Source organism: Wolffia australiana, chromosome 12 (genome assembly GCF_029677425.1).
Source record: "Wolffia australiana isolate 7733 chromosome 12, ASM2967742v1".
Lineage (NCBI taxonomy): Eukaryota > Viridiplantae > Streptophyta > Magnoliopsida > Alismatales > Araceae > Wolffia > Wolffia australiana.
This window is the reverse complement of record NC_135846.1, coordinates 11,165,331-11,180,593: the sequence shown is the minus strand read 5'-3', so window position 1 is coordinate 11,180,593 and position 15,263 is coordinate 11,165,331. Positions and strand designations below refer to the sequence as shown.

Here is a 15,263-nt window from a genome sequence, read left to right as displayed (position 1 = left end):
CTACTCTGAAATGCATTCTTGTTAAATCGACTTTGTAATAATCAATCTGTTGTTAATCATTCATCTTATCCATATCATATTTGCTTGACTCCATCCAGTCTGTGCATCTATATACTTTGATCATAACACATAATTTGATTCGATATTTTCTGTTAGTTGAATTTTATCATTTCATATCAATTAAATTAACCTGGTTGTGACCATACTCTTCGACTGATTCTATTTGTATTTGTCAATTCAGTTCAATCATAAATCCGATTGAAAAATTGATCATATTTGTTTCGGTCATTGATTTGATAATACTTCATCTCATCTGGTGTACCTAATTTTGACTTGGTCACTTTTGATTAATTGATTAATACATTCAATCATAACCTTGATTGGATGACCAACATTATTTTTCTCTCATAAAGTAAATTAAAATCTATTACATCCATTATTCTAAATTGATTGTATTTAATTCTAAAGATCGATTTCAATTGATCATATTTGATGTTATCATTGATTTAATCATAACTAATCACATCCAGTATATCTAGTTTGATTTGATAACATTGTGGTCCAAATTTAATCAATCAGTTAAATTGACTTGATTTTGACTTTATCAATTACTTTTGACCATTCATAACTGGTTGACTACGATGAAGACAATTGAAGTAAATCGAGATTGTTATTAGATTTTGTTTGATCACAATGAGCTTATTAGCTTTGACTTGTATTATTGAATTAAATTGGAATTTCCAACAGATTTCGTTCTACGACTGTGATTTGATTGAAATTAATTATCAAGATTCCGTATTTGATCCACATTACATTAGCTAATATCAACCTGATCTTGATTAGAAGTGACTTATCATTCTGCTACTCTGAAGTTGATATTCTAGTGTATTTTGATCGATTTAGTGAGGAAATATATTTGGACTCAAAATTGGTGAACTTAAGTAGTGTGCTGACCAAGGGTCAACTAGGGAAGATTGGGCCTTGTTCTATTGCAGGTAGGTGGTCACCGACGCTGAGAAGATTAGCTTGGGTCAGGACAAGGAGGGTGGACGTTAGGAGCTTCATGCTGCTGTGGAGTAGCCGTCTCTAGTTTCCTTATTCTTTACTAAAGCGTAATTGTAAGGTGAGAGTGTCGCTCACCCCACATATAGTGAATTGTGATTTTTTATAGGACTTTCATTAGGCCTTTGAGCTTGTGACTGTCTTGAGATCTAGATGATCTCCCGCGGCTGCATTAAGGGCACTTTTGTGCCACCAAGCAGGGTAAAATACTGTGTTAAGGTGAGAAGCATGGTTGAGAGACAATAGTAAAAAAGGAATCATAAAAAGACAATTAGATAACATAAATACAAAAGTAGACTAATTCACCCCCCTCTTAGTCAACAACAAGAACCCTCTAGGGGATATGATCAGGCACAAAGCAAGGTTAGTGGCAAAGGGTTATGTTTAGAAGCATGGTATTGACTATGAAGAAGTCTTTGCACCAGTGGCACGGATGGAGACAGCTCTAGAACTAATATCTCTTGGAGCACTAGGAGGTTGGCCAGTTCATCACTTATATGTCAAGTGTGCATTTCTGAACGGTGACTTGGAAGATAAAGTTTATGTGAAGCAATCTGAGGGATCTGTGAAAACGGGGAAAGAGCATATGGTGATGAAGTCGAAGAAAGCTCTTCATGGCTTGAAGCAAGCACCTAGAGCTTGGTACACCAAATTAGACAAGTGTTTGTTCTCTCTTGGGATCTCTAGGAGTTCCTGAGAACATGTTGTCTATTATAAAATCTCTGGAAACTTTCAATTGCTAGTTGGTGTATATGTCAATGATCTCATAGTGACAGGTCCAATGAGAATTCACATTGAGAGGTTTAAGGCCCAGATGAAGGAAGAATTTGATATGAGTGATCTTGGACTGCTCACTTCATACTTAGGTATTGAGGTGATCCAAGAAGCTGAAAAAATTAAATTTGGTCAAAAGGGGTATGCTATGAAGATGCTTGAATATCATGGCATGATGGATTGTAATCCATCTCAGATCCTTTAGAAAGGTCGATGTAAGTTTAGCAAAGATGAAGTTCATCCACTAGTGAATTCCAAGGAGTACATGAGTTTGATGGGGAGTCTGAGGTATTTGACCCATACTAGACCTGATATTATGTTCTCAGTTGGTTTTCTGAGAAGGTTTATGGAGAGAACAACTGCTGAACATATGGGAGCTGCCAAGAAAATTTTGAGATACAACTGGCATGTTATTGTTTCATGGGCCAAATCTGATTTGCTGGGGATGTCAAAAGCAGAAGACAATGGCACTCTCAACATGTGAAGCTGAGTATGTAGCAACTACAACTGCAGCATGTCAAGATATATGGCTGGCTTGCTTGATTGAAGAGCTAAAGAGCATGGAGCCAATCTCTGTGTATTTGAAGGTGGACAACAAATGAACAATTGCCTTATCAAAGAATCCTGTGTTCCATAATCAATCTAAACATATTGAGACTAGGTATCATTTCATCCGGTCAGGCCTTGAAGAACAGAAGATCAGTTTGGATTATGTTGGGACTGAAGACCACCTACCGGATATATTCACCAAGTCTCTTAGAAGAATAAATTTCATTGAAATTTGTGGGAAGCTAGGAGTATGCAATGTCCATGCCAACCATCAAGATTGAGGGGGAGGTTGTTGGCATCCTATCTGGATGGCCAGCACGTGTTAGAAGTCTCCAAAGACCCCTTCATTAGATCTGTCGCTTTGAACAAGTTATTTTTTAATGTCCTCCATTAGATCTGTTTGTTTTTAATGGCTGGAATTTGGTAGTTAAGCCTCCGGTATGAGTTTGTATAATCTTTTGGCATTATAAATAGATGTAGGTTTTGTGAAGGAAACACCCCACTGTTTTCTTGAGTTCTTTCAGTCTCTCTTCATATATCTTTCATCTTTGAGTGTCTAGAGGTGAGTGAATCCTTACGCCTCTCTCCCTCTCAATCACTCCCTCTTCCTTTCTCTCTCTCAATCGCTCCCTCTTCCCTCTCTCTCTCCCTCTCTCTCTCGCTTGATCACTCCCTCTTCCTCTCTCTCTCTCTCAATCGCTCCCTCTCCTTCTATCTCTCCCTCTCTCTCGCTTGACCACTCCTTTCTCTCTCTCTCCCAGTTGCTCTCTCTCCTTCTCTCTCTCTCTCGCTCGATCACCCCCATTTCCTCTCCCTCTCTCAATTGCTCCCTCTCCTTCTCCCTCTCCCCCTCTCTCTCACTTGATCGCTCCCTCTTCCTCTCTCTCTCCCAGTCGCTCTCTCTCCTTCCCTCTCTCTCTCGCTCAATCACTCCCTCTACCTCTCTCTCTCCCAGTCGCTCTCTCTCCTTCTCTCTCTCCCTCTCTCTCTCGCTCGATCACTCCCTCTTCCTCTCTCTCTCTCAAGCGCTCCCCTCCTTCCCTCTCTCTCTCTCTCTCTCAATTGCTCCTTCTCCTCTCTCTCCTTCTCCATATTTATACCTCTCTCTCTCTCTCAATCACTCTCTCTTCCCCTCTCTCTCTCGATTGCTCCCTCTCCTTCTCACTCTCTCTCTCTCAAAATCATTCCCTTTTCCTTCTCCCTTTCTCTCTGTCTCTCTCTCAATCACTCCCTTCCTCTCTCTCTCCTCTCTATCTCTCTCCATCAGTCCCTCTCCCTCTCTCTCTTTCTCTCGATTGCACGGATTATTGCTATTGATGCTATGATACCTATAGGACGCGGTCAGCGAGAATTAATTATTGGGGATAGACAGACAGGTAAAACAGCAGTAGCTACAGCTACCATTTTAAATCAAAAAGGTCAAAATGTAATATGTGTTTACGTAGCTATTGGTCAAAAAGCACCTCTCCTTCTTCCTCTCCCTGTCTCTCTCTCAATCGTTCCCCCTCCCTCTCTTTCCCTCTCTGGATCTTGTTAAGGAAGGAGTCAGCAAAGCCAACTCGATGAAGCAAACTCAGCGACCTCCTGTTAGGACTTAAGCAAGATTAGTTAGTAAAGTCAACATATATCATATACTCGTTACAGACTAGAAAATAGGATTCAATATAAGTTCAAATGTAGAATAGGATTCAACATAGACAGCTAGGATTCAACATCAGATAGTTATAACAGTCAGGATTAAATTATAGATATATCCGTTATAACTAATGGGTCTACGGCACCGATCAACGGCAGTGATCCATTTTGTCCTTCATCAGTTCTGTTTTCTATAATAGACGAATGACAGAACGGAACTTTTGACAACGACGAAGTACGGATGGATGACGAAACTGAAGAACTAAATATTATGGATGGATGACTGAACAGAAGTCCATTCAGTCCCGTTCCATCCGTCCAAAATCATCATTCGTCCAACAGCTCTACTGACTTATATGTTCCTCTTTTCTGATACATATACCGTCTTATAACCATTATAAGGGAAACTAATTCTGTACACTTTGATACCTTTGTGGATGAATATTCTCATTACAATATGATCATACCTAAATCTCTTTGGACTCAAGATGACACAAAAATATTTTAGATTAACTCAATTATCTATGGAAACTTGTTCAACCTTTGATTGAGTTAATTAGATATTGGCCTCTAGAACTGTCCAGGTTTCCACAATATCATATATCAATAGGGAAATATCAGATATACATTTAACTAATTATAGACAAAACCCTCAATCGGCTATGGGCATTGAGAAAGAAGGATGAGCCTCAAGCACAAAGAGTTGGCCTTATATCCTTGTATGCCACGAATATCATGCTCATTAAGATTATTTGCTCAACTAAGGAGACCAAGAAAACTTGGTGGACCAAAATCACTTCATGCTCCCCATAACCAAAGAAGCAATTCTAAGTATTTACAGACATACATGGTCAAGTCGATCAAGGTATGGCTAGTTACAGGAGACAAGGATAAAACATCCATTAAAAGTTAACTGTTAAATCATTCTAGATCATTCTTTATTGCACTTGGAAAATGGATGAACATAGGATGTAAAAAAATTCACTATGTTATCAAAGTGCTACAATTTTTGTTCCTAACAATCACTTTCTGAGTTACACAGTCGTCACCATCTAAAAATTCACTATGTTACGAGGATAATATTTACATACAAAATGACAATATGCATTATTCAAACAGTCGCATAATACATGATATCTTAATGGAAATTATGACTAGATGTTATCATCCATAATCCCACAACATCATCAGCTATCACCCATCAAAGCATACACTCACATCAATCACGAGTCCTCATCTTTAAGCATCCTAGGGGTTCATCGCTATTCCTACGTTTGTGTAGAGCCACACCGATGGTCAACAATTATAGCCCAAAGGAGCTACAGCCATGATTAGACTCTCCTCCCACCATGAGGCCTCCCTCTCTTCACGATTATCTAAACTATATCTCATTTACATAAGTGCACCTAATATGTGATGTTTATTTGAAGTTGGCCATAGGAATATAAGTGAATTCTGGCAGTGATTGGGTTTATGAGAGTTGGATCCACAATTAAACAACTGGATAACATGGTCATGTATTCATTTCATTTAAACCATACTGGGTCCCATTATTTGCCTTCTTTAGGCCGTTGAACATTCCATGTGTATCCATCGATAAGATAACTCACCTCTGTGTTGCATCAAGACCTGTCTATTTTTTCTTTCTAATGGTATCCTATTCTACTTCCTATAATTTTAGACTACAACATCTGATTATATGAAGTTTTATTAATACTAATATCTTAAAGTATTCATCAAGTATGAGGACAAACAAATCAATGCTATATAAGAAAAATAAAATATAATATAAATCACAAGTGCCACAAGCAATAGATGTCGAAGAATGTCCGAGAAAGTGTTAAAAGTTTCGGTCAGGTAATGTTATAGCTTGCTCTGATTATTCCTTCATAACGCCGACCACATATAAGGCCTTTACGACCACGTATAGGTTAGTTAGGCCATTTTTCACTGAGAACCATGCGCACATAAATAACCTAACCATCTTCTCTGGACCACTGTGCTACATCAACAATCGCTCTTTTTTTGTTCTCCTTTCTTGCGCTTCTTTTCTTATGCGTCAGCTCTTGTCTCCATCAGTTGTTTTTAATGACGGCATGAACCTGAACAACATCATTCTGTAATTATTATTCCCGGAATTATTCCTTCTCTCCGACTAGAAACAATTATGGAACGAGTAACTTATTCAATCATTCCTTACGAAGAAAACAATTATGTCCAAAGAAAAAGACGGACATCCCCAACAGAGAAAAAAACCGGGATTCTCCTCACTACCATCGTTTTTCTTCGACACATGCTTAAATGATCAAAAGATACAGAAGTCCTTGCTCTACGGCTCTCTCTCTCTCTATCTATCTAAGATAAATCCGTCAGTTTATCTCCTTATCTCTTTCTCCTCAATCAATAAACACATTCACCTCGTCCTTATCATTTTGTTCATGAGAAATGGATCTTGCTCTTGGAGTCTGTCTCTCTGTCGCTCTGTCGCTACGATCTTGTAACAAGTGTCAAACTTCAAATGACACAGAGTAGATTATACACCAATGTATCTTTCTCCCTCCACCTCTCTTTCCCTCTCTCACTCTCTTCCACCCTCTCTCTCTCTCACTCTCTCTCTCTCTCTCTCTCTCTCTCTCTCTCTCTCTCTCTCTCTCTCTCTCTCTCTCTCTCTCTCTCTCTCTCTCTCTCTCTCTCTCTCTCACCGTCTTTCCTTCTCTCTCTCTCTCTCACTGTCTTTCCTTCTCTCTCTCTCTCTCTCTGTCTTTCCTTCTCTCTCTCTCTCTCTCTCTCTCTCTCTCTCTCTCTCTCTCTCTCTCTCTCTCTCTCTCTCTCTCTCTCTCTCTCTCTCTCTCTCTCTCTCTCTCTCTCTCTCTCTCACTGTCTTTCCTTCTCTCTCTCTCTCTCTCTCTCTCACTGTCTTTCCTTCTCTCTCTCTCTCTCTCTCTCTCTCTCTCTCTCTCTCTCCTTCTCTCTCTCTCTCTCTCTCTCTCTCTCTTTCCTTCTCTCTCTCTCTCTCTCTCTCTCTCTCTCTCACTGTCTCTCCCTCTCTCTCTCTCTCTCTCACTGTCTTTCCTTCTCTCTCTTTCTCTCTCTCACTGTCTTTCCTTCTCTCTCCCTCTCTCGCCTTCCCTCTCTTCCTCTCTCTACTTCCCTCTCTCTCTCTCGCTCTCTATCTCTCTCTCTCTCTCGCTCTCTCTCTCGCTCTCGCTCTCTCTCTCTCTCTCTCTCTCTCTCTGCGTCTACATCGAAGGGTAGGCAGGCGTGCTTATTGCACGCCGTTTTGTGCAGAGAAGAAGGCCCACGCAGGGAAAGCAAGGTAGGCGGCGGGGCCCAAAGCTGGAAGTTCTTGGCCGCCTCCCTCGTTTCCGGGAAGCTACCGTAAATCAAAACTTCGAGTTATCCCACTCATCCCGCTTTCCCTTTTAGCAAAACAACGCGCATAAAAATAAGGAAAAGCCTTTGCTCCTCAGATTTCAACTAAAACCCATCAATTATACCGCCCCTAAAGTTAAGACCTTTTTACTCTCTCCACATCTCCGTCCTTTTTTGGGCATATTAGACTCTCAACCAAAGTTCCTATAGTGAAGTCGTGGTCTTTGTTCGTCGCTTCATCATGCAACCTTTGGAGAGAGAATCAGAGAGACGGATCGTGAGAGAGAAAAATGATGGAGAGATAAAAATAGCGAGGGATTGGTGCATGCATAAAGAAAGAAGCCCTCAACAGAATTGTGTATTAAATAATTCAACGGTGGAGTCGGACTGTGCGCATGTCAAATTAGCTTTATTTTCTTGTCCTCTTTCTCTTCACCCAATTCAAGCCAGCACTCTCCTCTCTTATCCATCTTTAGTTTCCTCTTCATTCCCTGTTCCTTTGTCGAGCAGGCCTGGATGAGAGAAGGGGATAGAGAGAGAGAAAGAAAGAAAAAGTTAGTGGAGCAGTGAAAAATGTGCGGTCGGCGACCGCCAGCGGCTTGTAGCCTAGTCGACCCGATAACTTCCTCTCTACAGAGAGAAACTCTTCATTCCGCCGTTGTCTCTCCATTTGGCTGCACTCCTTAATAACGTCGCATTCGACTGAAGAATGATTTATCCCAAGGTTTTGTCTTATCGAATCGGTCTCAGAAAGCTATGAATGTCGACGCCACCGGTAAAGATGGATGAGAAAAAACGTAGACGAAAGATGGAGGGATGAAGAGAGCTAAGGCGAGAGGGATAGAGAGAACGAGAGATGGAGAGATGGCGGGAGAGAGACCGAGAAACGGAGAGAGAAAGAGAGAGGGAGAGACCGAGAAATTGAGAGAGAAAGAGAGAGGGAGAGAGGGAGGGAAAGAGAGAGTGAGAGAGGGAGAGAGGGAGGGCAAGAGAGAGAAAGAGAGAGGGAGAGAGGGAGGGAAAGAGAGAGTGAGAGAGGGAGAGAGGGAGGGCAAGAGAGAGAAAGAGAGAGGGAGAGAGGGAGGGAAAGAGAGAGGGAGAGAGGGAGGGAAAGAGAGAGTGAGAGAGGGAGAGAGGGAGGGCAAGAGAGAGTGAGAGAGGGAGAGAGGGAGGGAAAGAGAGAGTGAGAGAGGGAGAGAGGGAGGGAAAGAGAGAGAAAGAGAGAGGGAGAGAGGGAAGGAAAGAGAGAGAAAGAGAGAGGGAGGGAAAGAGAGAGTGAGAGATGGAGAGAGGGAGTGACAGAGAGTTTGTGTGAGCGTGAGAATGAGTGCCAGAGAGAGAGAGAGCCAGAGAGAGAAAACCAGAGGGAGAGGGATCCAGAGGGAGAGAGAGAGTCAGAAAGAGAGAGAGAGAGATCCAGAGAGAGCCAGAGAAAGTGAGCCATAGAGAGAGAGACAAGTTGACCCCCTCCCAGCCTGTGCCCACGCGTTCTGCTGCATTCCACTGTTGAGCATCCTAAAGAGGAGACAAGTTGTCGGTAGCAGGAGCGTGGACTTGGCGAAAGTTTCTCTACCTGTTTGCCCTAAAACAAACGCTGACCTCGATGAAGAATACCGAGAAGAAAATCGTAAGAAACCATCGGTTCTGAAAAACGTTTGAGTCCATTTGAGGAATTGGCAGTTGACCCACCACAGAGATGGCCGATATTATCAAAGACCAGAGATGTGAATTACACGTGTAATTTAGACAGCCGTCGTTTACTCTGAGATCTGTACTATTGTATGGATTGCTGAGTAAATCTCTCACTCTCTAAGAGATATGATAGATTGAGAGATAGGTAAATAGAGATTGATAGATAGATAAAGAAAGAGATAAAGAGAGATGAGAGATTGAGAGATAATTAAGTCGAGATTGATAGATAGATAAAGAGATGAGAGATTGAGATATAGTAAAGTAGAAATTGATAGATATGTAAAGAAAGAGATATGAGAGATTGAGAGATAGGTAAATAGAGGTTGATAGCTAGATAAAGAAAGAGATAAAGAGAGATGAGAGATTGAGAGATAATTAAGTTGAGATTGATAGATAGATAGATAAAGAAAGAGATAAAGAGATGAGAGATTGAGAGATGGTAAAGTAGAGATTGATAGATATGTAAAGAAAGAGAGATGAGAGGTTGAGAGATAAACAGGTACAGATGGATAGATAGACAGAGAGAGATGAGAGATTGAGAGATTGAGAGATAGATAAGTAGAGATTGATTGATATAGTAAGACAGAGAGAAATCAGCGACTGAGCTATAGATAGGCAGTGATTGATATAGAGAGAGAGAGAGGCACAGAGGGAAAGATCAGAGTTTGACGTATAGATAAGCAGAAAAATTGATAGATAAATAGAGCCAGAGATAGAGACATGGATGATAGATAAATATATATAGATAAATGGATCGATAAATAGATAAATAATAGACTGCGATATATTGGGATAGATTGAGATAGAGAGAGAGAGAGAGCGAGAAATATAGATAGAGACATAGATAGAGAGAGGGAGAAAGAGAGGAAACGAGAGAGGGAGAGAGAGAAAGCGAGAGAGGGAGGGAGAGAGAGAGAAGGAAAGAGGGAGAAAGAAAGGAAAAGAGAGAGGGAGAGAGGGAGGGAGAGAGAGACAAAGAGAGAGAGGGAGGGAAGGAGAGAGAGAGAGAAAGGGAGAGAGGGAGGGAAGGAGAGAGAGAGAGAGAGAGAAGGTAGAGAGGTAGGGAGAGAGAGAGAGAGAGAGAGAGAGGGAGAGAGGGAGAGAGAGAGAGACAGGGAGAGAGGGAGGGAGAGAGAAACTGAGAGAGAGAGAGAGAGGGAGAGGAGGAAGGAGAGAGAAAGAGAGAGAGAGAGAGAGAGAGAGAGGGAAAAGAAAGAGAGAGATACCCGACAGCTCCCCCAGGTCCTCCTTTCTTTGCCTTAGTAATTATTATACACATTCGGAGTGGGAAAACACAAGGCTGCATATTCCCTATTCTCTATCTATCTCCTCATCGTCGGCTTTCTCTCACTCACTCACACGCGAGATTCGCGCAGACCCTTTACAAAGCCATGACAATGCTAGATCCTCCATAAAACCCATTCTCCCCGGCTAAGTCCCTCGCCTGTACGCCATTCTCAGGAGAACAAGCCATGATGGCTCAGCAGATATCCGAGCCCCCCCCCATGCCCAGCAACGCCGCACCGTCTGGGCCAAGCTGGTGGGACGTCCATGCCCAACCTCTTAACCCTAATTCTACCTCCACAGTCGAAGATGGAGTCACTATCTACCCTTCTAACTTCGCCCATATCTCCGACCTCTCGGCCGCCATGGACTTGTGCGGAGAACAGGTTGATCATCGCATCTGGAGGCAGCTCATACAGTGAGTTATTTCCCCTCAGCTTTATTATTATTTCAATGTTTTTCGCCTCAGTTTAACTTGTTGCGGAAGACCCAGCTTCCTGTTGTTCATCCGCCTTTACTTTCGGCGCTATGATCCTAAAAGAAACCAATTATTCTGTGTCGAGAACTCTTCAAAAGCTCTGACGATGGTTTGGACATTGCAGGGGAATGGGCAACTTAGAGAACAACGGGGAGAACTTGTCTTCTCAGATTTCTGAACCGGCTTTCAACTATTCGAAAAACCCTAACCAGATAACGAGCCTGGTGGCACAGCAAGCTGCCATTAACGGGCGCTTCAATCTACCAGACTTGATGACAAGCTGGTCCATCGGCTCACCGATCGGAGGCCATGCCAGCATGAACCAGCTCGGATTGGTCAGCCCGAGTTTCTGCGAAGTGCCATGGTCGTCTTCGAGCAACTTCTCCGACGCTTGCTCCTTTGCAAGCTGTTCTAGCCAAGCTCCGATCGATTTCAGAGAGCAGAAACTGAGCGAAGATAGGATAATCGGAGACGACATGTTTCCATCTGTAAGCAAAATAATCGCTTTCGAATCCTCTGATGTTATCTTCATTGTCTTATTTATTAAGATGCGTTATGATCTTTGGAAAGTGCAGATTCGACGTAGCAGCAGTCAGTCGAGCGTATCGAGCGAGGTGAAGAAGAAGAGATTCGATGATAACGCTGAAAGCCGACCCAAGAAGTCGAAGAGCGAAGGCTCTGCAACTTCCGCGGCCAAGGTTTCATTCAACTCTAAATACTTGGAAATTATTTGGGGTGTGATTACAAAGATGTTTAATTTTTTTTCGGTTTATGTGGGTACCAGCCGCAGGTGCCGAAGGTGAAGCTCGCTGAGAGGATAACCGCACTTCAGCAGATAGTATCGCCCTTTGGAAAGGTAGAGTACGTAGAAACGGGGTTTTCTTCTTCGTCGAAGAAAGGTCGGTCATACACTGTTATAATTTTTTCTCTTCTTCTTTCATTGTAGACTGACACCGCGTCTGTGTTGCTTGAGACGATCAATTTCATCTCGTACCTCCACGAACAAGTTCAGGTGATTCGTCTTGTCTAATTCATTTCCTGACATTTCTATCTTCCTCGAAAGATATCCATCATCGTTATATTTAACACCGAGCTTGTGTATCTTCGATCTACGTTTTTTTAAGCTTTCTCTCACTTGGAGTTTCTCTTGTTTTTGTTTCTCTCACTATATGTGTATTCCTTCTTCCTATCTCTTTCTATCTGTGTATTTTATTTATCCTTTCTGTTTCTCTCTCCATATACACTCACTCTTCTTCCTGCTTCTCTCTCCCCATATATATTTATTAATTATTCTTCCTGTTTGTCTGTATCTATATATACAGATACTCATTCGTCTCCCTGTTTCTTTCTCTCCATATATATTGATTCATTCGTCTTCCTTGTCTCTCTCTAATATATGTATACTCGTTCTTCTTCCTATTTTTTTCTCTCTCACTCTCTCGATACATATAATCATTCATCTTCCTGTTTCTCTCCCTCTTTCAATATATAATTATTCTTCTTCCTATTTCTCTCTCTCTAGATGCATATAATCATTATCTTCCTGTTTCTCTCCCTCTTTCCATATGTACTTATTCTTCTTCCTATTTCTCTCTCTCTTTATATATATATATATATATAATAACTTATTCTTCTCCCTGTTTCTCTCCCTCTCTCTGTTTATTAATAGTCATTCTGCTTCCTGTTTCTCCTCCCCACTCTATCTATTCACACTCATTCTTATTCATGATTATCTATATAAAATAATTTGTTATTCCTGTCTCTCCAATCATTTTTCTTCTCTCCATCAATTTACAAATCTGCTTTGTCGCGTCTGTCTTCCTATCTCCGTTTTCTTGTTCTTCTTATCAAAAAAAATTTCTGTACTCCACTTCTTTCTGCCTCATTTCCAATAACTTCAGTCTCTAAAGAATTATACATTCACTCTCTCTTCTTATTCTTTTACATCGATCTATAAAGCTTCCCATCTCTCTCTTGCCTTCTTCTTCTCACCCTCCCCTAGGTCTCTATTGCATTCTACTTCTCTTTCTTCATGGTCTCCAAATCCATTTATAAACCTTTTTTGTATCTACTTCATCTTGCCATTCCTCCTATGTCTTTCTTCCGTTGTTGCATGTTCTTCCTTTCTCTCTATGCACTCTCTGACTAGATCTCAACCATATTAATTCTGCTGTCTCAGCTCCTCAGCGACCCCTACATGAAATCAGGCTTTCCCAAGGTACTTACTCTGAAACCCCACCATCCTCTCTTCCACAGTTACCTTCTCCTTCTTCTCCTTCTTCTTCACAGATAAGGCCATGTTTTACGGTGTTACGCAGGATCACGTAACGAGAGAGGACCCCGAGAGGAAGAAGAATGAGACGGGGGCCGATCTTAAGAGCAAAGGCCTCTGCCTTGTGCCAGTATCCTGCACCCCTCCAGTGTACCGCGAGAACAACGTACCGGACTTCTGGACACCCACTTACAGAGGGTGTCTGTACAGATAGATCAAATAAGCCGGATAATTACTGGAGTATTATCCCTCAAATTCACGGCCCACTGGACCCGATCTAATCGAGTGGGCCGGGGATTTGTGCAGCTTCATAGGATTTTCTGTTTTCAAGATTTTTAGGCATCATTAACGGGCTTTATTTGCTATTTAAGAAAAAAAAAACACCTTTTTTTTTTTCATCAAGCATTCTTCAAACATTTCAAGAAAGGCCCAGAAATAGCCAAGAACATCAGCATCTTACCATGCAGTTGTGATGAGCGGCATAAACATCTCCCTTTGAATTCCATCCCTGAAGTGAATATTTATGTATTATTATGCAAGGAATCAAAGAATGGCCTCCGAATGTCAGTCCGCAGCAGGCAGCTATAAAATAGATTACATCTAAAAGTGACTGACAAGTGTAAAAATCCAGACAAGTGAAGGTTTTATATTTTCCTAGTCGCACCATTTTGAACGGAAATTACTTGATAGTATGCATGATAAAAAACCAAGCTCATAGAAGAAATGTATTCGACGAGGATTCTCTTTAAATTTCTACACAGGGAATTTGGGGGCCGTAATTATATCAGAAATCTTTGTTTCCAGCTTTTCTCTGAGGATAGGTGCCGGAATCACAAGCATTTCTCATGGGCCAACAGCAAGTGCAGATTCTCGGAAAATCCAAAAATAATTAATCGAGCAGAACATTTGACATACTTTAGTTTTGGCACTTCTTTCTCCGAAATAAGATCACAGATCTTTGGTACTAGTGAGAAGAAATTAATTTTGTGTGGGGAATGTCATGTGACGCTTTAAGATATAACGGGTTGCTAAGATGCACCAGCCGCGTGCATTTGTGAGACTGAAAAATTGATGCAAAGAGCTCTAATAAACTTTAAGAAAATCAGAATGCCAAACATAAAATATAATTTGATGGTTCTTCATAAGCATAAATTTTGTATATTCTAACATACGCATATAAATCTCATTAACTATAATCTACTCTACTAACATAACATTAACAATTTAATCCAATTTCAGAGTCTTATTTCAAAAAAGAAAATCCAATTTGAGAGTTCTCGAAGTAGTGGCCCCAAATACCCGATGTCGTATAAAAATCTAACAATACTACAAAAAGGCAAACGGCGATGGTACGCACAGAAACATGATTACCTATTTATCTACTCCACTAAAACGTTAAGAGCTTTTAGAAGAATTTTCCGTTTAGTTTCACTAATTTGATTTTCTCTAAATAAGAGAACTAAATTTTAAACCCATCACAACTGCAGCAGAAAAAATCTTAACAAGCCCCCACGATTCGTTGATTCATAGAAAAACCGTTTCCGGAGCGACCGACAGCCGATTATTAGAAAAGGGCGAGACTTCATTCGAGTGATTCAAAGCGATTAAACCCTAATCGGCAGAGAAAAATGCTCTTCAAAGCAAAATTCTGCAAGAAGGGAGAACAAATCACGGTTCTGGCAAACAATTTAAAGAAGAAATATCACAGAGAACACTAAATCAAAGCCATAAAACATGACGATTACCAGTGGCATCACTTGCAGTAACGGTCGGCCTTCTTCTTCACTCGATCATCAAGGGCTTCTTCAACGGTGCGAGCTCCAGAGCGAGATTTATTAGCTGGGTCGTACCCAAACTTCCTCGTTTCGACAGGGAAGAGCTCCTCGTACTTCATACGCTTGGCGGCATCAATTGTGAAGACGGGTTTATCCTCCGCATCCCCAACTCCTTCTACAGAGGCCGACGCCTCATCATCAACAGCGCCCTCGCCAGCTTCTTCTTGCTTCTGCTGATGCTTCTTCTTCTTCTTCTTCTTCTCGATGGATTTGATTGCCGCGAGCTCTCCGCCCTTGAACGTCAGTCTCCCGCCCTTCACTTTCTTGTAGGCGTCCGACATGGTTAGAAATTGGTGAAAGGATCAGCGCT

The 15,263-nt window shown here is 41.4% G+C and overlaps 2 protein-coding genes across 3 annotated transcripts; one reads left to right on the top strand and one right to left on the bottom strand.

Moving 5' to 3' along the window:
* Positions 1–10,400: 10,400 nt before the first annotated feature.
* LOC144710515 (uncharacterized) lies at positions 10,401–13,680 on the top strand. Its single transcript, XM_078584321.1, has 7 exons — positions 10,401–10,786; positions 10,971–11,334; positions 11,422–11,544; positions 11,631–11,702; positions 11,793–11,858; positions 13,026–13,064; positions 13,165–13,680. Exons 1-7 carry the CDS (start codon positions 10,557–10,559, stop codon positions 13,330–13,332), a joined length of 1,062 nt encoding a protein of 353 aa, XP_078440447.1. The 5' UTR covers positions 10,401–10,556; the 3' UTR covers positions 13,333–13,680.
* Positions 13,484–15,255, bottom strand: LOC144710516 (uncharacterized). Of its 2 annotated transcripts, none has more exons than XM_078584322.1 (2): positions 14,864–15,255; positions 13,484–13,626 (listed from the first exon to the last, which is right to left on the bottom strand). In XM_078584322.1, the coding sequence occupies exon 1, from the start codon at positions 15,232–15,234 to the stop codon at positions 14,872–14,874; it is 363 nt and encodes a 120-aa protein (XP_078440448.1). In that variant the 5' UTR covers positions 15,235–15,255; the 3' UTR covers positions 13,484–13,626; positions 14,864–14,871. The 2 variants fall into 2 exon arrangements, with proteins under 2 accessions (XP_078440448.1, XP_078440449.1); XM_078584323.1 differs by lacking the exon at positions 13,484–13,626 and adding an exon at positions 13,984–14,178.
* Between the last annotated feature and the right edge of the window lie 8 nt (positions 15,256–15,263).